Source organism: Gymnogyps californianus, chromosome 16 (genome assembly GCF_018139145.2).
Source record: "Gymnogyps californianus isolate 813 chromosome 16, ASM1813914v2, whole genome shotgun sequence".
Classification (NCBI taxonomy): domain Eukaryota; kingdom Metazoa; phylum Chordata; class Aves; order Accipitriformes; family Cathartidae; genus Gymnogyps; species Gymnogyps californianus.
Genome location: NC_059486.1, coordinates 15,850,626 through 15,871,506, shown reverse-complemented (window position 1 = coordinate 15,871,506; position 20,881 = coordinate 15,850,626). Strand labels below are relative to the sequence as shown.

Here is a 20,881-nt window from a genome sequence, read left to right as displayed (position 1 = left end):
AGCGCTGTGGTACAGCGGGGCTATCCCACTGCACCGAAGGCAGGAGGCCACGGCTGCCGGGGGATTGCTCTGCATCTTTCTCAGTTAATCTCTATAAAAGTGAAAGCCAGAACTCCTCCCCGCCCTCCCGCGCGCTCTCTTGCTACGGTAATTGAGCAGTATTAGCACCGGTTCTGAAATCGGCTCTGGGATGCAGAAGCGCAGCCTGAGCGGCTCCCGCAGTACCTGCACGGGGATCCCTCCGGAGCCGGGATCTCTCGGCTGTGCCCACTGGGACCATCCCCATGACCGTGCCTGTCCTGCAGCCCTGCCCTGGCAGGGACAAACCCTGCTCTGGGAGGCTCAGCACAGCCCGAGGAGCAGGATGGGGCATTTTCCAGGTAGGAGCATTAGAGGAGGCAGCAAAGTCCCATGCAGGGTGCCCAGGGCTTCTGCTATCAGATGGCTGAAGGAAGAAGAGGAGGTTTCTGGCAGGAAACCCCCCCGGTAGCATCACTGCAGGGCCGGGCAGAAGTGGTTCCTCCAGCATTAATGGCCTCATCCTTGACGTGGAGCCGGGTGCTATTAATAGGCAGCAGCGTGCACCATGGATGCACCAGCCTGGGCCGGAGTGGAGCTCACCGCCTCCATCCTCCCGTCCTGCTCCCAGCGAACATCCCCTCCATGCCCCACGTTTCCCCTTGTTCCACTTGCCACACTAATTATAATCACCGCGTAATTCCTGAGCAACCTCCCCGCTGTGCTGTATTATTCATCAGGAAGCAGACAGGCTCACGCAGCCCAGACAAGCTACTCCGAGGTATTAACAAGACAAAGGATTAATTGGCTGTTGGGAGCTGCCGAACAGAGGATGCGCTGCCCCTTATACCTGGCGTGGGACTATGCGGACCAGCACAGGGCTCAATTTGCCTCAGCCCTCACCCAGCACCTCCTGTGAAGCACAGGAGGGTGCTGCTCCCAGCTCCGGTGCACTAGGGAGGTGTAGGTGTAGGGCTGCTATCGAGATGCAGCTCCAGGACTGGGTTGTGATGATGCTGATGAAAGCAAATGCTTTCTCCAGTCCTGCATTCCCCTGAGGCTGTGCAGGGCTGGGCATGGCCTCGCTGCAGCATCCTCAGTGCCCGAACCAGCAGCTCCTTGCCCCTTTCCACGTTTCCTCGGGGCAGCCACGGCAGCACCTTCCAGCTGGGAAACAAGTGCAGGTCCCAGGGCTCCCCAGCCCCTTCCTAAAAACAGCCCCTACGAGAGGGGAGCGCCCTGGGCTGGTGCAAAATGTAAACCAAAAGGTGCTCAGAAACCTTTCTCACCCTCCGAGCCACTGCTGGGTGCAGCGTCTGTCCCGGGACTGCACCGGGAGCTGCAGGGTGCCAGCAGAGCTGGGGGCCAGTGGCAGGTGACCATCAGCCCCCTTCGTTGGCCGGGTTCGTCACATAGCTGCCATCTCCTATGATCTGCATGGCTTAAATACAAGCACGGGCTGTTTTCCGTGTTGACCCCGCATCCATAATGTGCCCACGGTGCCTCGTGCGGCTGACGCCGGCTCAGTGGTCACGCAGGGCATGGCAGCCCTGCGTGCGTGCGAGGGATTACTGTCATGCCGACACACGCACAGCCAACCTGTGACAGTCATTAGTAATGCGATCCACTAGCTGGTCAAAGCCTTCTGTAGCTATGGTAATGAACTAACATAATTCACAATTATAATGTCAAATTTAAACCTAGGGCTTGTGCAAAAAGATAAAAATATCTCTTTGCTCATGGGATCTCAGTATTATTTGCTTAGCTATATTGGAAGCTAAATGCGCTCACTAACATCAAGCGATCGCTCTGAGATTAAACACTTTTCTTCCATTTATGTACGTTTCACCCTTTTATAGTTTTATTAAAATGTTGGCTGCACTTTCAATTAAGTGAATCCCTTTTGCAATTGTAAGCACATTTCATACGAATAAATAATTTAATTTGCGGGGTGTTTTGGGCTCAAAACCACAACCGGCGACGTCAATGCAAAGATGCTTGAAGGGTGCAGAGCTGGCAGTCCCCCCCGCGCCTCCCTTGCAGCAGGGGGGAGCCGGGCATTGCCGCTGCCCCGGTCAGCGGGCAGGAACCTCAGAGCGAAGCCCTCGAGGTCTGTACTGGTTGCACACCCTTACACGTCTGGTCTGCACCACCAGCTCCGCCAGCCGCCCTTCAAACCGGGGAGCCCACGGGGCTGGGAGGGAGGCTCGTCGGCCGCACCTTCATCCCCCTGCTTTGTCATCGGCCATCTATTCACGGTAATAATACTTGTCACCTTTCATCTGAGGATCCCAAAGCCCTCTGCAAATAGAAATTAATTAATTATCAAAGCGGCACAGCTTGCGCTCTGTGAAACTCGCAGTCGTCATTTCACTGAATTTCACGTGAAAAAATCTGTCTGTTTTCTGCCATTTCTTAACCTCCAAATGTTGCTTTCTTGGCACTTTCCATAAAGCACATGTTCACGTTTTCAGCACGGAGCCCTGTTTCCCTGGATCCCTGCCAGGTCCCTGTGCTCGGATGCGCCGCCGTGGTCCCGATGCTGGTGGGCAGCTGCGAGCCCCAACCCCTGCCCGCAGCACCCCGACCTGCCCCGGCAGCCCCGGGAGCAAACCCTGTTCCCCCTCGCCGGCACCTCTCCTTGGCAGCAGGAGCCCGGGGTCACCGGAGGGGCTGTCAGTCTGTCCTGCACCCTGCTTTTTTGTACAGCACTGTGCATGCAAGTTCCCAGTGAAATCCCACTTTTGCCGGGAAACTTTGGCAAAGCAGAATGGTTTTATCCTGTAGGATGGCAGCTGGCAAAGGTTGTGCTGTTGGAAAGTAATTAAAACAGACAGGTACCAAACTCCGTGACCTTTGTCTTAAAAAACCCAAGACTTTGAGCTGTTTTTAACACATCAGCAAAAAATGGCAGAAGTGTGATTGCCTCTTCTTACAACCCCAGGATTACAGCCATCTCCGAGGGGCCCGTTTCCCAAGGCACTGTCGTTGGGCCCTGGCCCCTCCAACCACCAGATGAGAACATTAATATCAATTTTGAAAAGCATTTTCAGCATCAAGAGTTTGCCCCAGTTTTGGATTTTGCAGTTGTTCCTGTAAGTCTGGGTGGGTTGAATTTGTATTGCCAATGCTGAAGCTCTACAATAGGAATGCAAATGAACCTCAGACTAGTGATTTTCTTCTGCTGTTCGGGTTTTTTTTCCCTTTGAAAACCTCCCTCTACCCCAGGTCCCCTAATGCCAGCACGTTACTCTGGAAAGGTTCCTATTGTAGAAACTTTTCTCCCCAGCTGGTTTGCAATGTGCTGCACGAGCACAAGGACCTTTTCCTGTAATTAAGCTCTCGCTGTTCTTTCAGGACTTCAATTCAGAGCAATTCGTCACTCCCAACTCAGATGAGCAGCTTGACTGCGAGTTATGGAGAAACAATGCTTTTCCTAAAAAAGCCGTGGCCAACGTGTTGAGGTTAGCGTCCCCCAGCCCCTGGGGCAGCCCCTGGGACCCCAGGCGCCGTGCTGCCCTCCCGCCCTGCCACCAGCCCCTCCTGCCCACACCCCTCCTGCCCGCACCCCTCCTGCCTGCACCCCTCCTGCCTGCACCCCTCCGCTGCGCTGGTCCCAGGGCCGCGGGTTGGGTTATGGCAGGCAGCAAGAGGTGCCTCCCCCCAGCAAGGTGCTCGGCATCCCTCGCCTCCTCCCGGCCGGCGGTCCCCACCGTGTCCCTGCTCCCTCTCCATCACCCGGGCGAGCGGAGGAGGGACCGTCTCCTGCTCTCAGTCCTCACACCATGTAAATTATTTAGCACACAATAGAAATTATTAGAGGTGATCACTAGCTGTCCAGTGAAACGTAATTGTATTGGGTTCATTTTGCAGTGATTTTGCTTAACAAGCAAGGGTGGGCATCAGTGAGTGTGTGCTAAAAATCATCTCTCTAGATATGTGGCGGAAAGTCCTGCGTGGGACTACACTCAAAGAAAAGAAAACCAAAATTAATTATAACAATTCTAACAGTTCGAGCAAAAGTGCCTTTAATGAGAACTGGAAAATAGAATGAGGATGATTATACTGGTTTTTCCTAATGCACCAGTCATTTGATGACATAGCAAACTCCTTTATAATACATAGATATAGATATATATATATATATAAAATATATATAATGCATATAATACACATTCTGGACCTTCTGAGTTGCGAGAGAGACCAGGAGCCACGCAGAGAGACACGAGTGTCTGGAGTGGAGACAGCCCTGCCCCTGCTCACCGCCCACCGGAGCCTCCTGGGCAGAGCCCACGGAGGGCGGTCGCTGAAATACACCTTTGGCTCTTAATTTGTACTCCGCAGTCCGATCACATCCTCTGCTAATTTGCTATTCAGATCTCAGCTTTAAGCCCAGGAGCTCCTGCGGAGGCTGCGCAGAAGATGGAGGGGCTGTGGGGAGGAGTGCCAGCTTAAGCCGAGCCCAGCAAAGCCTCAGCCCAAAGGCACCGACTCTTCCTCTGGGTCCTTGTCCCAACTTTAGGGAATCGCCCCACGGATTGCTGCCCACTCAGCATGCGTGAGGCACTGGCACGCGTGTGCATGGTGCAGTAAAATATTCACCAGATTAGCTGGGGTGCTCTCGGCTGTGCCGGGATTGCCGGGAGCCTCGCCGGAGCACGGCACACAACTGTCACCGGCGCGGCAGGAGGGTGCAGGCTGGCTCGCGCTGATGTAGGAAACCTAGCAGGACTTCAATGAGGGTAAAATTCAGCCTGATAAAACAAATCCCCAAGTCTGACAGATGGCCTTCAATCTGCAGTTGCTCAGCCCTGAGCTGGGGAGAAAGGCAGGCAGCGAGGAGCTGGGCAGCGAGGAGCCGGGCAGGGAGCACAAATCCTGCCACCATCCCATCCTCAGTGGGATCGCCACCGAGGAGCGTGGGCCCACGGGCAGCCTTCCTCCCCGCCGGTCCCCACGCTGGGCAGTGGGAGGACACCCTGGGCAGGGGTAGGGAGTGGCATTGCTGGTCCTGATCCCGGTGGGGACCAGGGGCTTGGGGTCACCCTTAGTGGTCCCGCACAGCACGGGGACACCGTCCCTGCCCTCCATCCGCGTGGGGAGGAGGGAGGTTGGCCAAGGCTGCACCGCTTTGGCGAGTCCAGGCGATTTTCGTTTTCCATCCAGCCCTGCCGTGCCGACAAAGACAAGCTCACCTCTTTGCAGCGCAAATTCCCCAGCCCAAGCCCGTTTGAAGGTCACCAGCAAATCACTGTAATGGAGGTGGGCTTGGCTGCTGTCAGAGCTGCGGGGCACGAGACCGGCCACAATGGCAAACACCGAGGGGAGCAAAAGGAGGCTTCCATGCCTATTGAACCACCCACAGGAAGAATAATTTCAATTATATCTCCCTTTTGGAAGGGGCACATTTAAGTGGCAGAGAGGCTCCGTGCATGGCAGCAATCGGGTATTAACTCCTGATAGGTGTGAAATTGAATCCCGTCACATGCGGGGCGGGAGCCGCACGCTGCCCAGCCCTGCCTGCGCGGGCAGAGGGGAGGCTCCTCGCTCCCCTCCCGGCTGCCAGAGCCACCAGCCCGCAGGAGAAGCCTCGGCTGCTCTGCCAGGTCCCGTCCCCAGGAGGGATGCGGTGAGGATGTGCACCACCGCGTGCTTGCCATCCCGCTGAGCAGAGTTACGAATCAAAGCGGAGTGTTTCCAGATGCAGGCACCGGGAAAAACAGCTTATTTGTTTGAAAAGAGGCTTACATACCCCGCTAATAAACTTGGAAGTATAATAAATGGAGTTCCCTGACTTCCCTGACAGCGTTGGAGGGGACCACAGAGCATCTTGCTGACGCCCAGCTCCTGCAAAGTCATCGCGGTTCAGGGGGGATGATGGGGAGCCCGGGGGGTCGCCAGCCCCGGTACCCCCGCAGCAGGGACCGTGCATTGCCTGGCTTGGTGACGTGCACCAGGCAGCACACAAGCCTGGCTCGCCCGCTCTGGCGTTTGGTTCTCCATCAGTTACGGATGTGACGTGCCAAGGGAAGCGTCTGCCAGCAGAACAGCCGGGTCCAGGCTCTGTGAACGCTGCAGTCAGTGGCAGGACGGCTTTGGACACTCTCGATCCTGAATGATGAGGATCTTGCGAACGAAGGAGTTCTTTACAGTGATCGTTTCTCTGATGAAGGCTCTCCGAAGGCACTACCATTGGAAGAAAAGAGCATGCTTTAATTATGCTAATTAGAAACTTGGCAGCCTCAGTTGCTTGGTGCTTCTCTGTCTGACGTGGAGATGTTTCCCCTTACCAGTGTCTGCTTTCCTCGGAGAGGGACAGAGGCAGCCGGTTGCTGCGGATGCAGGGGTGCTGGGGGGTTACCCTCCCAGCACCAGCCTGATCCAGGCTCTGAGGCGCACTTGGGTGAAGGATGCCCGTCGTCCGCAGGGCTCTGGGCTGGCAGCACCCTCCCTTCTCTGAGGGCGACATGGACATTCCCACGGGGATGCCCTCTGCAAGGCACAGAGCGCATGGCAGCCCCGAGCTGGCCTGGCAATGTTTGCATCTCAGTGGCAAAACTCACCCCACAGGCACAGCGTCCTTCCCAAAGCCGCGCTTTCCTCCCCGCGGGCGCCATCCCTCACAGCAGCAAACGGCAAAGCTCTTGTGCTGAAAGCAGGTAAACGCGGCTAAAATACAGGGGCGAAGGGAATAACTCTTGTCCTCCTACTCCAGGCTATAAACTACCGTGGTCCTAAACTTGACTGACCTGGCCATCGGTTACTTGTCTCCTGTGCATTCGGGAGCGGGCAGGGAACAGGCATTTTCATACCCCACGCTGTACGTGCGCAGTATTTATTGCCGCCCAGCGCTGATGGATGGCTCATTCTCGCTGCCCGTAAGCATTGCTCTCCTCTCCTGCTCTGGCTGCTTCAAGGGCAAACAATTCTCTGGACTCAGCCTGAAAAGCTCCACTCCAAGCATCGTTTTTCCCTGGTTTGTTGTTAAAGAATGTGCAAAGCCATTTTAAGTGACAGAGCAATTTCCTTTGTGTCCTGCAAAGCAAAAAGGAAAAAAAGAAGTCAGTGCATTACACACCCCTTACCTGCAGACCCCACACCCTCGTGGGCGCTGGCACGTCCCCCCAGCGCCGTGTGCCGCAGGGAAGGAGCAGAGAGGCGACGAGCTGCGATGCCGCAGGAGGAAGCCGTGCCGCGATGCTCTTCCTGCTTGTCCGTCTGCCTTCACCCCCCGATCCGCATCCTGCTCGCTCTCTTACAGCCCTGTACCCCACGTTTCCCGTCCCTCCCACGGCACAGACCCACTCTGCCTCCCCTGCTGCCTGTGCCGCGGGAGCTGCCTGCCCAGGGCTGCGGGATCCCGGCGTTACCACCACATCAGTGCTGCCGCCGCGCTGAAGTTTAGTCAGATTATATCGGCTTGCCCAGCTCGTTTGGGCTATTAACTCAATGAGTCCTACCAACGGCACAGGCACATAGAAATGCCTTGCAGTGAGCAGCTCCATGGCTGCTCTCCCCCATGCTGTGTGCTGGCCCCCGTGCGCCATGTCCCCCCGCTGCAGCCCCCGCCCCGGCCACCCCCAAACCCACCGCAGCCTCGGCTGGGGGGCCCCAACCTTTGCCCCCCTCCCCACGAGCTGCCGGCGCTGCCAGGGGGGCTGCAGGCAGCCTCCGGCTCACAGCCCCGGAGCAGGCAGGCAGTGATTTGTTCACAGTTGCACTGCATCTTTTTTTCCAGCTCTTTTATTTCTCTGGAGGCTCCAAAAGCATCGCCCGACTCCGGAGCCACTGGTCCCAGTTTCATTTATGAAGCAATTGCCAATGGGGCCAGCACTGGGGATCAGATTCAATATGCCATCGGCGCTGGATGTAATTGCACACAAGAGCTTGTTAGAGCTGCGGCAGTGTCCAGGTGGTCCCGGGGGTTTCCTCCTCGTCCCGTGTCTGAAGCTGGGTCTCGCTGATGGCCCCCAGGACAGCCAGCACCAATCCTGCTCCCATCGCCTTTGCACACCAAGGCAGCAGACAGACAGGCAGAACCTCCTGCCCAAGCGGAGAGCTTCCCTTCAAGCGGGGCGGTTTGGGGGAGCGAGGACAGGCTCAGCATCACTCAGGCCGAGAAGTTCATTGGGAAAAAGTTCCCGTTCCTGCCCAGCTCGGCCAGTGCCGCTTTGTAAGATTTTTCCCTGAACTGTTTGTTCGAATATATTATTAAAAAATTCCAGACAAGTTGGAAGGGCAGACCATGAAGATATCTCTTCCAAACGACACAATCTGTGATTTTTCTTCTTTCATCTGAAAGCACAGAAGGGAGTACAGGATTTTTGTAAACCATTTTTTTCTTTGAGTTGCGTACTTTATGCAGAGAGAACTGAGGAGAAGATGCCTTTCACTTAATTTGTGAAATTGCAGAGACTGCAATGACAGCACAGCACACTGCAGTTTGCCAGTTTCAAGGGAAAAAAGAAAGCTTTAAAAAGCCCCAAGCCATACACGTGCTTTCTTACTGGGGTTGCACTGAGCTCTGAGAGAACTGAACGTGCTCACAGAAAGCGCCGCTAGCAGCCAGCTCTGCAGGCACCCTGCGAACGCGCCGCAGTGGCCAAAGCTGGCCCCTCGCTTCCCGAAGTGAAGTCCGTGTCCGGATAAACATCTGAAATAAATCATCGTTATTGCATGTGCAACGACACCCGCCTACGACCGGGCAGGGAAGGCGGGGAAGGTTGGGGTGAAGGACAATCCCCGCGGCCGGGCCACGCTGGGGCTTGGTGTGGGGTGTTTTTCTTGCTGTTGAGGTCTGAATCCGACCCCAGGAGACGCCAGTCCTTGCCCAAAGGAGCATGAAACCCATCTGGGGAGCAAGACTCGCTGCAAAGAGCAAAGCGCGGGGTGTCCCAGCCCCGCAGCGATGCACAGCCGGGGACACCCACCCAGCCCGGTCCTTGCGCGTCGTGTTACCTCCCCGGCACCGGCACCAGCACCGCGCTGCTGCGGGCAGGGCCAGCAGCCCAGGGTGCTGAACGGCAGCTTTGCCAGCCAGGAAGGGACAGGATCCAACCACCCACCAAACACACATACCCGGCTGCGGTGCACGGTCGGGTGGGTGCTGGGGTGGTGGTGCTGAGACATGTAAGAACTACAAAATGCATTGCTTTTTGTTTCCAGGAATACCGAGATCATTAGAAGGGCCAATTTTAAACTAATTAGAGGTAATTTCTTCATCTGCTGTCTTCTTGCATGAGTCGCACATTGCAAAAGAGAGACCTGGAAGCGGCAGGGCATGTCACCTTGTGCAGAGCTGCCTCCTGTCTGCCAGGCTGCCGGCAGCGCGGAGCTGGCTGGGAGCGAGGAATTGCTGGGAATTGCTGACAGCCTACGGGCGGCCGAGCAAACTGCTGATGTGAACCCACATCCGGAGGTTTTTGCATTCATCTGTGACAAGGAAAATGCTTCTTGCTGCAAGGCTTTGGTTTAAATTAGAAATGAATGTGAAGAATCCGAAAGGCAAACCAAAATGCTGAAAACTGCCCAATTTGCCTTTTCAAGCCGCCGCCGCGCTGTGGCTGCCCTGGAGGGTCCAACAAGGTTGTGCAAATTGGTGCAAATTTCCCAGTCGAGCAAATTACTTACTTAGAAATCACTGACGGAAGGGAGAGATTTGTTCGTGTACCTGTATAATTTTGCCACAAACCTCTGATAAATGAGTAAGTTTGGATCTCTTCTAGGAAAGAGGGTTGAGGCTGAAAAAAAGAGCTTTTTGTGAGTGCGGAGAGATGGGGAGGCTGGAGGCTCTCGGGTGAGAAGCCCCCAGCCGTGGGGGCTGGCGGGGGGAGCGCTCGGCTCTGCACCACGCCGCTTCCACGGACCTGCTCTCACTGCGGGGAAAGGAAAGACAAGAAGAGGCTCGTGTCAAAGAAGCACATATTTTATTGTGTAAAAACCAAGCAGACATCCGAATACAGCCTCCCATTGCCACACGCACCGCAGCGCTGCCTTGCATGCCAGTGGGATGTGCCCAGATATCCCAAACAGGCAGGAGCCGTGAAAGAACGTAGGGATCTGTCTTCAAATATCTACGGAATTATAAAAGCTTCAGAGCTCCGCTGTTGCTCGGTGTCACACCGAGACCCAAAAGCACCCGTCGGCCGTTCGGCTGCTTTTTGAGCAGTGCCACGTGGGCTGCATCTTCTGGGTTAAAAAGGAGGGGGTTTGGTGTTCCTCCAGCTCTTTACAGCGTGGCCTTCCCTCTGCCAGCGTGGCACGTTATCAAGCATCTATGGCAGCCGCTGGGTTTTAATTACAGCACCAACTCCTGAGTCAGACGACTGCAGGAGAACAAGAAAGTCCCTCATCCCCGCGGCTGGCCCTGAGCAAAGCTGCGGTGATGGGAAAGAGGGCAGGAGCATAAAGAAACCACGGTATGTTTCAAAACAGAGAAAGTCTCATCATCTGTAAAACCATCCCATGACTTTTGGGGAGCCACTTTCAGTCTCCGCTTAAATGACGCGTTTCCTATCAGGTGCTCTTCCAAAGGAGCGGGGAAGCGGATTGCCCGGTCGCGGCTCCTCTCTCGGTGCAGCGCCGAGGCCGGTGGCTGCAGTTTATTGAAACAAAGTCTGGAGAAAAAAGTGGGACGTTTCATTATGCAAATTGTGCTTCCTGGAAAGAAATGTTTTATTAACATGCGCTCCCTTCTTGTGTTGGCTTAGTCAATTTGGTCACAGCTTGACATCCAATAAGTTAAGTCTAAAGGCAATGGTTTTACAAAATGTTTTTCTAATCTATTTTAAACACTTAATTACAGTTGTGGCGCATTCATTAGGGACTTTGCTTTCAAACCTGTATTGCAGTAATAAATTCTAATTCTCGAAGTGTCAGTTGCGATACAGAAATTGGATCCAAGTGGCTGTCAGAGGCAGTTGCTAACTGCGGGAAGCACGCCTGATCCAGGCGGGACCCCTCTGCTCCAGAGTGGGTGATCTCCAGCGTCCAGCCAAAGCGAATTGCAAATTAACCCAACAAGCACGGGCACCGGGAGGAGCGCTCGGCGGGGATCGGGAGGCTGTGTTTGCCGGGTGGCGTGGTAGGAGCTGGGGGACACTACGGTCGGGAAACCAGGAGGCGGGGGGGACCCCAGCGGACTCAGAGCTGGTGGTGTGGCCAGCTCTGGGGCTGTCCCCGGCACCGGCAGCGTCCCCATTGCCCACCCCACTGCAGCTCCGAAGGGGGCAAGGAGAGGGCAAGGGGGGGGCCGGTCCCTGGTGCCGCACGCCCCGCGGGCATCGGCGATCGTCCCGGCTGCTGCAGAGCGGGGAGCACAGCCGGGCATCGAGGCTGAAGCCGAGCCAGTGCCTCCCCTACCCGGGGCTGCTCCGGTGTGCCGGGGGGGAGCGTGGGGACTCCCGTTGGCCTGGGGCACCCTGTCCCCACGCACTCCATGGCATCGGTGCAGGCGCCGCATGGGGCGGAAGGGGCAGCGGCTCGGGGCCAGCACCACAAACCTGCCACCACTGCTCTGAGCTAGTGCCGGTCAGCAGCTCAGCACGGTTACCTTAGTCTTTTCCCAGATACTTCCTCATGATGCTGTTGACATCGTCTTCCTTCCCTTCTGCCTCCGCCCGGCGGCTTGCCTCGCTGCTCTGGGTGCTGGCTTTGCCGCTGCACCCCTCCCCGTCCCCTCTCTGGAGCTGCGGCCGGCGCTTGATGCTGTCAGCGCTCCGGGAGGAGAGGAGGGAGCCAGAGGATGAGGAGGAGTCGGAGAGGTCCCCGGGGTCCTCCTGGGGGGCCGGGCTGCGCTTGGCCATGCCCTTCATCTCGGAGGATGCCGAGCTGCCTGCTACGGCCTCATCCTCGAAGCGGACAGTGAGGGGCCGGTGGCCATCCTTTCTGTCCCTGCCAGGCTTGGCCAGGCTGCTGGTGGAGCGGGATTTGCGAATGGCCGGGAGGAAGTCGTCGAAGTCGACGTTGGTTCTCCTCTCGTAGTTGAGGGTGGGTATTCGCCAGCTGAAAGGGTCGCTCCCCTTCCCCTCGCCCAGCCCGTCGCTGCATGGCGAGCTCAGGAGCCCCCCAGAGCCCCTTCCCAACTCCGCATCTTCCATCGACGGCTCCAGGCAGCTTCTCCAGGAGCTCGGCCGCAGTGCACCCAGCACCGCCATCCCCGCAGCCGGAGAGCTCAGCCAGCGGCCGGAGCCGTCGAGGGTTTGCAGGAGGGAGTCGTAGGAGCCGAACTTTGATGCTCTTTTCAGCACTGGAGAGCGTGCCGGCTCGGCCAGCTCTGAGGCCATGCTCCGCAGGCTGGAGGAGCGCACGAGGCCAGCGCCTGCTCCTTCGCCTTCCCCTGGCTGATTCCCATCCAGCTTCCCCAGGGAATCCTCCGCCGCTGGGAAAGCCCTGCAGCGCCGCAGGGCTGCGGCACCGGTGGTGCGGTAAATGGGGAGGGGAGAGGTGTCACCCAGCACCGGGTGCCCTTGCTCTCGCTCCGTGCCCCGCTGCCGCCGCAGCTCCTCCACGTACTCGGAGAGGGCGGCCGAGGAGCTGGGCACCGGCCCTGCCGCCGGAGAGAGCCTCCTCCTCCTCGGCACCGTCGGAGACAGCGGGCTGGGGAACCTCCTGTCCGGGGCGGGGGAGCCCCCCCGCCGCAGCACTGACGGGGACGTCTCTCCTATCCTATCCACAGGCTTTTTCAGGCTCTCCGGCTCCTCTTGGTCTGCCAGAGGTTTTCCATATTCCCGTCTTCTAGCACCGAGCAAGGGACTCGTCATCCTCCCCAGATCCGCAGCATCAACGGACCTGGCAGCGCTCCGGGAAGAAGCCGGCCGGCTCGGTGCTGGTTCCTTGGTGTCTCTGCTTACCCTAAACAAGAGAAATTGGCGTTAGTTTAAGCGGCGGGATTTCCAGTGACGATAATGTCATTCAGCAAGGACAAGGCTGAGCAGCAAAAAGCCAGTATTGGCATGGTAGTCTCAGAATAACCTCCCGCGGCTGCACCAAGCAGTTGGGCAATGCCCAAAGATTTTATCTTAAATAACTCTAGGTCAGCCAACCCGGCTAAATCCATGGCGTAGGGTGCGTGGCATGACCGACTTTAGCTCTGCCAAACCAACACATACCTCCAAATGTCCTTTTTTCTTGACAGATTATAGTGAAATGTAGGATTTATTTTATTTCTGTCAAAGCCAAAGATTATTCACTAGAATTTTATGAAACCAGCTCGCAGAGCACCCCAAATACATCTTAACGTTATGGCGGGGCATGTTTCACCCAGGCTGCTGCTGGGGAGGGAAAACAATTGTGAACTGCAAGAGCCAAATAACGCCTGGCCAGGGGCTGCTCATTGACGAGTGACTGACAGAAGTGACGTGTGGGGATGGGACCTCACCCTGCAAACAAGGGCTGATGCGGGGAACCGTGTGGGCTCCCCCTCTGCTCGCCAAAGAGGAGCCACACCGGTCACTGTCACAGCAGAACGCCGTCCCCAGAACACGCAGCCCTCACCCGACAGGCTGGTGGACAGTCTGCAGGGCTGGTTTAGCCAGAACACGGTGCCAAATTTGAAACAGTGTCGGCTCAGCACAGGCACCGTGTTGCTCTTGCTACCAGGATTGCAGCTTGTGCAGAGTGCATATGTGGAGCAGCAGAAAGGGCAATAACAATAGTAATAATAATAATAATAATAATAATAATAATAATGCATGCCCCTCCGTGCTGAGAGCAGAGCAGCACACAGCGGGTCTGTGGCTGGGACCGGCACATGATGCCAGCCCGCCGGGAGACGATGCCCAGGAGGAGCCTTGCCGGCCAGCTGGTTTTCCTAATTTAACTCCTGCTCCTCGCCACGGGGCTGCAAGAGCTGCTCTGGGACCGCTGTGGTGACACCGTTCCCACCCCTGCACTGGCCGCTCACTGAGTGGGACAGGGACATGGTGGCAGCATGGCAGGAGACGGGATGGTCCTGCCTTCCCCCAAATCCTGCCTGTCCCTCCCCAAAGCGTTCGATGGCACCGAGCCCCCGCTTTGCCAGGACAGGAGCTTGGGAGCATCTCCTTGGGCACCGCGGGATGCCGATGCGGTGCCGGTTCAGCTGCCGAAGCCCCTCCCAAGCGGCCGGATCCTGGCACGTGCAGGCTGCAGAAAGGGCTTCTCTGCACCAAGCCTGTCCCCTTCCTTGTGCAAGAGATGCACGGAGATGGGGAAGGCCTGCCATCACCAGTGGGCTCGGTGTCACTGGTGACACTAAGCCCCCGATGTGACACTTTACATCCCACCCCCCCAAGCACCTACATTAGCTTGAAGGGCTGAAAACCTGGATTTTCTGCCTGTCCCACTGTAGGGAAAGGCAAAGGGCCTCTTTGCGAGGACACAGCTGAAACAAAGCAGGCGCTCTGCAGAGCTGCGCCATGTCTCTCCTCGGTACATCGCTTCAGATCAATGACAGCCAGGTACTATCTATAGGCTGCTCGCGCACAGCCGCTTGCCGGCAAGACCGGGAGCGTAGGTGCCTGCGAGCGATGCGTTTTGACAAAGGCTGTGCCCAGTGCTGGCAGCTGCCGGCACCGCCGGCGGATTATCCCCGCTCACAGATACCCCTGGCATTGCTCAGCCAAGGGGACCGGGAATTGGCCTTAATGAGAAGGCTGCCGGGATGTGAATTTGTCTGAGAAAGAAAGGAGGAGGGAAAAAGAGAGTGAAGGGTAGAGTAAAGCAGCAGAACCTAAATATAAATACATCTCTGGGAGGCCAGCAGGCTTCGAGGTGCGGGAGCAGTGGTCAAGTTTTACATCGCCAGTAATGAAGCACCCTGTCCTGGGAATGCTGGTGTTGCCACGGGAACGGGGTGAGAGCGGATGATCCAGCCACTGCGCGGGACCCGTTCGGACCAGGATCTGCTGACCCGTGAAATAATTTACATGGGTTGAGATGGGTTGAAGACAAACTCCACGGCTGGGAAACACGAGCGATTGCAGAAGTGATGGCGTAATGGAGAGGCTTCAGGTCCCCAGCACCCGCCGGCACAGCCCAGGGCACAGAGGTGCCCGCCTGGCCCCGGCACTCACTGCCATGCCATGCGCCTGCAGCTCATTAAAGCAGCCCAAACCGTTTGATTATTCAATGCAAAATGAATTAACCAGAGATTTAATCTCCCTGAAACACAGCAACCTCCAGGGCTACCCCGTGCTGCTGCACCTGATGTTGCTGAAGCGTCGCAGCTGATTAATAGTTTGAGACATTTCGATAACGCTGGTTTTTAGGATCCTAAATTGCATCTTACCTAAATACCTGGTGTAATCCTTCCATGACAATTTGTACAGAAATTGCTCCAATCACTCTCTACGCTTCCAAATAATACTGCAAACTGACTGCTGCATGACCAGCTTTCATAAATTAAACAGCCAGCTTCAATATTTTTCTTTGGTTTTTAAGACTGAGATAAAAGTGAGCTGGAGAGGTAAGAAACACTAATGGACTGTGAACACGGACGGTTTACACGCCGCTATTTATTGTCCTGTTCAGCAGGATGGACAGTTACTATTTTTATGAAAATCTTTAGAGCCTGAAATGGAGTGAAAGCTGCAAACACAGGCTCGTTCCTCCAGCTCCCACGGCTAGTACGAGTCCAGCCGCCGAGGCCCCGCAGCCCCCGGGGTCCAAGCAGGGACCGCTGTGTAATGGAGCATCTCCTGCCCGTGCTCTCCGTGCCCTGGTTTTCAGCAGAAGAGCTGAAGCCCGAGACCGCCCCATCCATCCTTGTCTCTCCCAACAGTTCCTATTAGCTCCATTCATTAAGCAAAACCCCACCGCACACGCCAGGGAAAAGGGCTGGGTCCCCCAGGGAAGCCGCATCTCTCTGGACGCGGTTCATCGGCCCACGGTCAGGGCGTGCAGTGCCGGCGCCGGCAGGTCGGTGCCAGGGTCGTGCGTGTTAACTCCAAGCAGCATCAGCTGCCTGGCAAGCGCATACACGGCCTGATTGGGTTTTAAATGAAAATGCAAATACTCCTCGGGGTTTCCACTAGCAGCAAAAAGGCACCGCGTGGTGGGGAAACACTGCAGGGATTTCTCCGCTTTTGATGCTTTTCCTCTTGCTTTCCAGCATCTAAAATGCTCAGGTCCTTCCAGCAAAACCTGTTATTGCTGCCCCTCCTAGGAAGCCAAAACCTGCTTCGCCCACCTCTGGAGACCCTCCCACGGTGGCTCCGAGCTGCCGCCCGCCCCGGCACCAGCCACCGCCGCGGCGTGCCCCGGCACGTGCGAGAGCGGCAGCCCCTGCTCCCCGGCCACGGGTGCACCGAAATCACACCTCCATTTCAATTAATTACTTTCTGCCCAAGGAGCCTGAGGACCACGAGGTAATTTCTCCCATGCAACAGGTTTCTGACGGAACAAGCCCAGAGGCCGGAGCTGGCGCTGCCGCATCCCGCCGAGCTGCTGCGGCCGGGGAGTCTGGGCTGCCGTCCACTGTCACCGGTCAAGCTGTGCCACCGTGGCTGCACCCCACGCCACTGTACCAGCACCCCGTCCTCATCACTTGTTCCTTTAACTGTACCCTGATGGGCACCAAAAATACCCACCCCAAAATCATGGCTAATCTTCTCTTGGCCATACTCAAGCCTCCTCGCAAGGCAGGGCACAAGTGCGAGGCGGTCCCATCCCATCCTGCAGCATCCTCTGCTCGGCCACAAATCCCAGGCTAAGGGCTGATGTGCCAGCAATAACTCCCAGGGCTTGGAATATCCCTCGGGAGCGCTGGGCAGCCCCAGGGGGGGGTGATGCTGCGGGAGGCAGGACCACGAGCACGCAACAGCCGCTGAGCAAAATGCCGCTGCTCGCCTCAGCGACAGAGAAGATGATTTTCCCCAGCCAAAGGCAAAAGCAGGGCCCGATGCAGAACTTGGAAGGCGTCTGTAAGCCAGAGTTCTGCAATATGCCATTCACACCAAAGCAAATGACATACAACAATAATTAGTGAAGATTACATAGCAATTAACATGATTACAATTATGCTAGTTGAAATAATTTATACAATAAAATCCACACATGCATTGCAACACATGACCAGGGATGAAAGTGTGGCTCAGATGCTTTTCCTGGTAGCTCATACATAAAGCCAAGACAACTCCATTTCAGGGAGCGAAAAGAGAATGGCCTAATTTCTGTCAGAAGAGGATTTTCTTGTCACGCCATCATCTACAGAAGAGCTCCCAGTTTCCCATGTAATGACTTGCTTTTGACACGATAATGTTTAAAAATAAACGTGTCGGATCCCCACCAGCCTTGGGACCCGGGCTCCTGATTTGGTGAACTGAAGCAGAAGGGGAAAGGATGCCGGGGTAATGCCGGGGCTGGGGATGCCGCGGTGCCATGGGATGCAGGAACCCAGAGGCAGGGCCCTGTGCTGCCAGTCCATTCCCTGCCTGCACCTCAGGATCAGCCCCTCCATCGCAATGCAACCCCGACCTGCCTGGCAAGGGGCTGAATAAATACATGAAGTTTTGAGTTGGCTTCCTAAGAAAAAAACCTGGTAGTTTATTCCAACTCTGCAATGTGCTGTATTTATTGAGGCTTAGCCCTGCTGGCCAACATTTTGTACAAGCATTTAAATAGCAGAGAATTAAAGAAAACGTTAATCAAATCTCTCATTCCTGTACGCTACACTGACGATAACAGCCTTCTATGCTTTCCTCTGGCTTTTGGCAGCTGTTTGTTCAGCAAATATCCCATATGTAGTGCTGAGAAGCGAATGCTAGGAAGATTCATTTTTCATTACTGGGTGCTTGTGTAAGACAAAGGAATCTTAATAAGGAAGAGCTCGTTTCGCTGATCTCATTTTTATTACCTTACCAGTCTCATCGTCTGTTTGTTTGCATTTCATATAGCCTCCTCTCTAATATTGCCATCTTAGATTTGCTGAAGCCAAACACAGCTACGACACCAGGATTTGCAAGTCACCTCTTCGTGACCCCCCGGATGGAGGCAGATTGTCACACTATTTCCAGGTCGAGGTGCAAACTGCCTCTCACAACGGCCTCGGTCAGTCCAGCCTACATACCTGCCTTTTTATCATAAATCCGGTGTATTTCAGCTCAGAAATATGATATTAGCCATAACTCCCGATTTGCTACCATTCATTTCTGATCAGAGTTGGGTCCTTTGGACCAAAGACTCCTAGGCAGTACTTAGGAATTACTTTACTGATGGGTGCTGGGGTGGGGTGCGGGGTCCCAGCGAGCTGGGCTGGCTGCCCTCAGGGCTCCCACCCATCACATCCCTGCAGGTCCCAGCCCTGCCCGACTGCTCTTAAACTCTGCCTTGTATCAGCAATGGACCGCTTCAAACTGCTCCAGCATACCCGAGGTGTCCGCTGCCAGGGAACGTGCTCTTCAGAAAATTAATTCTGACAATAGCTATTTGACTGTACAAAGCAGGTGAATGCAGCGGGGACAGATCTCACCAGAATTGGAGCAGGGAGCTTAATACTAATGTCTGCAATGAAATGGCAGTCTGCAAACCCTATCAAACTCTATCAGCTCGGAGCATCTATCTACGGACCTGCACATGAACAGGGAGCCGGCGGGTGCTGCAGCGAGCTGTGCCGAGCGTCAGCCCGGCCCCCGCCTCGGTTCCAGGGGGAATCAGGGGAAAAGCTGGGAAAATAGTGATGCATGTCCCGATACACCATCCCTGGGAAAGCAGTGCAGCGGTGAGGCCCCGAGTCAGGGGCTGCAGGCAGGGGTACCAGCAGGGCTGCAGGCAGGGGTACTGCCAGCCCTGTCTGCCCTGAATTCGGCTGGTCGGCCTTTCCACCCGCATGCACTGCCGGCTGCCGCCAGGTCCCGCGGCAATCAATGCTACAGATCATGCATTATGCAAAAAAGCGTGCTCTTGTTTGTTACAAAGCTATCGTTCTGCAGATCTTCGCATGCAAAACAGAGAAACCACCTTCCCTGCGTGGGGATGATGCTCTCTGGAGCCACTTCAGCTGCTCCCGGCCCCAGGACTCAAAGCTCCATCTCTGCTCCATCTCTGCTCTCCCAAGCCTCCGAGGAGATGTGACAGCCTTCCCTGTCCCCACCACCTCCCTTCTGAGATGCAGCCACCAGACCCTGATTTACAGGGCTTTTCAAAACTCAACCCACGCAATTGCTTCACACGTGAAACACAAAGGACCGGTTTGTCTGTGACCCCGTGGTCCCGGGGACGGCTGTAAAACAGGGGGTTTGTCTCTGGGCTGGAAGGCCCCTCCGATGGGCACCCGGGCGAGGCGGCCTCGATTCGGGCTGGGTGCCTGGGCACCCACCGAGCCCCGGGGAGCCCTGCCACTGAGCACCCTGGGGCAGCAGCGGGAGCCGAGCCGAGGTAGTTTGGCCATGCGAGTGTTTGGGCCACTCTCCAATTCCCTCGCAGCCCATTAGCATTACCGTCACAAATTAACATATTTTATATTAGAACTGTATAAATGCATACTGTTTCCTCAGCAGCGAAAGGCGAGCATATGGCATACAAATCCTCAAATAGGCTGCATCGCCTCTTTAAATTATCTCTAGAGAATACATCAAGGGATATTATACTGCTTGAAGCATGTTTTTGATGTAGCGACTTTCATCTAGCGTTTCACTCATCCTGGCGTGGCAGCAACTACCTTCCTTGATTTGATGCTTTGACCTTAAATACCACGGGTCCCCCCAAGCTCCTTTCTGCATGTCCTAAAAGGAGCACAGCCGAAGCGCCCGCCGTCCCCGGGCCAGCATCTGCAGCACCCCGCAATGAGCCGCGGGGGCTTCCCTGTCCCTGAGCAGCTGCAGGCATTGCAGCAGTGCCACCGCGGTGCTCCTCGCTGCTCCGTGGGATCCATCACCCATAAAGGGTGACTTTATTTTTTCCACGGGAAAATAAAAGCCAAAGAGAGCACGTGGGAGCCCCTGAGGATACGCAGCGGTTTGGGATGCTTGGCTCTGCTGAGGGAGTTACAGGGTCACCCCTCCGCGTGTGTCCCCCAATTCAAGGGGCCATGAGCAGCCACAGCCCATGCAGATGCTTGTGATGGAAGAGCAGCTGCCGGGGCTGGCAGCTCTGCCTGCTCTCCTTGCCACCCCGGCCGGGCTGGATGCCCACGGCCACCTCTCTGTGCCTGCATGCTCGGAAACCAGCGCTGCCTGCAGCCTACTCCTGCCTCTCGCACTTTTTTTTTTTTTGAAATAAAAATACAGGAGGGTTCAAAAGATCTTTGTGATGGCTTGCTCCTGCAAGATATTTTTCTGCCCTCTGTCCATCTGCAAGATGCTGGAGCTGGCACAAAGCACCCGCCGTTTCCCCAGAGGAAAGTTGCAGCGGGCGCCCGTGCCGGGGGAGAAGCCATGCGTCTGTCACTGCTGGAGGCGGCCGTGCCCGGGACGGGCTGGGGGTCCCTTACCTTGGGCCTTGGGTACTGCGGCTGCTGATGGACTGCGCCGAGAAGCTCCCGGCCACGCTGGCACCCGCCGGGGAGGATGATCCCGCAGACGACCCCAGCCAGGACTTGATGCTCTCTGTGGGCTCCAGACTGAGCGTGGAGCCAACGCTGGAGCAGGCATCCCTGTGGGGAGAGGAGAGACCTCGTTAGCTCCACAATCGCAGGCAGGAGGGCCGGCAGCACCGGGAAGGGGTCCTGGAGCACATGTGTAGGTGAGGCCGGGCACAGACCAGGGGCTCCTTCCCAGCTCCAGCAACGGCAGCTCCAGCTGGTGGACTCTGCTCTGGCTGTTTGGTGGCACCAGCACAGATCGGATAAAACAAACCTTTCTAGGCAACCTGGTCCTTGTGCCATTGCTGCTGCCATTAACTATTTCCCTCGTGCTTTTGTAAGTGCCCTGTAGCCTGTAGACAGTGG

At 56.1% G+C, this 20,881-nt stretch overlaps 1 protein-coding gene across 1 annotated transcript in view; it reads right to left on the bottom strand.

Annotated features, from left to right (window-relative positions):
• Positions 1 to 11,570: 11,570 nt before the first annotated feature.
• Positions 11,571 to 20,881, bottom strand: part of MYO18B (myosin XVIIIB) — a 73,790-nt gene continuing 64,479 nt past the window's right edge. The window contains exons 42-44 of the mRNA XM_050906967.1: positions 20,426 to 20,587; positions 12,715 to 12,870; positions 11,571 to 12,624 (exon numbers count right to left, since the gene is read on the bottom strand). Of these exons, the coding sequence (XP_050762924.1) occupies positions 11,571 to 12,624; positions 12,715 to 12,870; positions 20,426 to 20,587 (1,372 nt within the window). The remainder of the gene's footprint in view (positions 12,625 to 12,714; positions 12,871 to 20,425; positions 20,588 to 20,881) is intronic.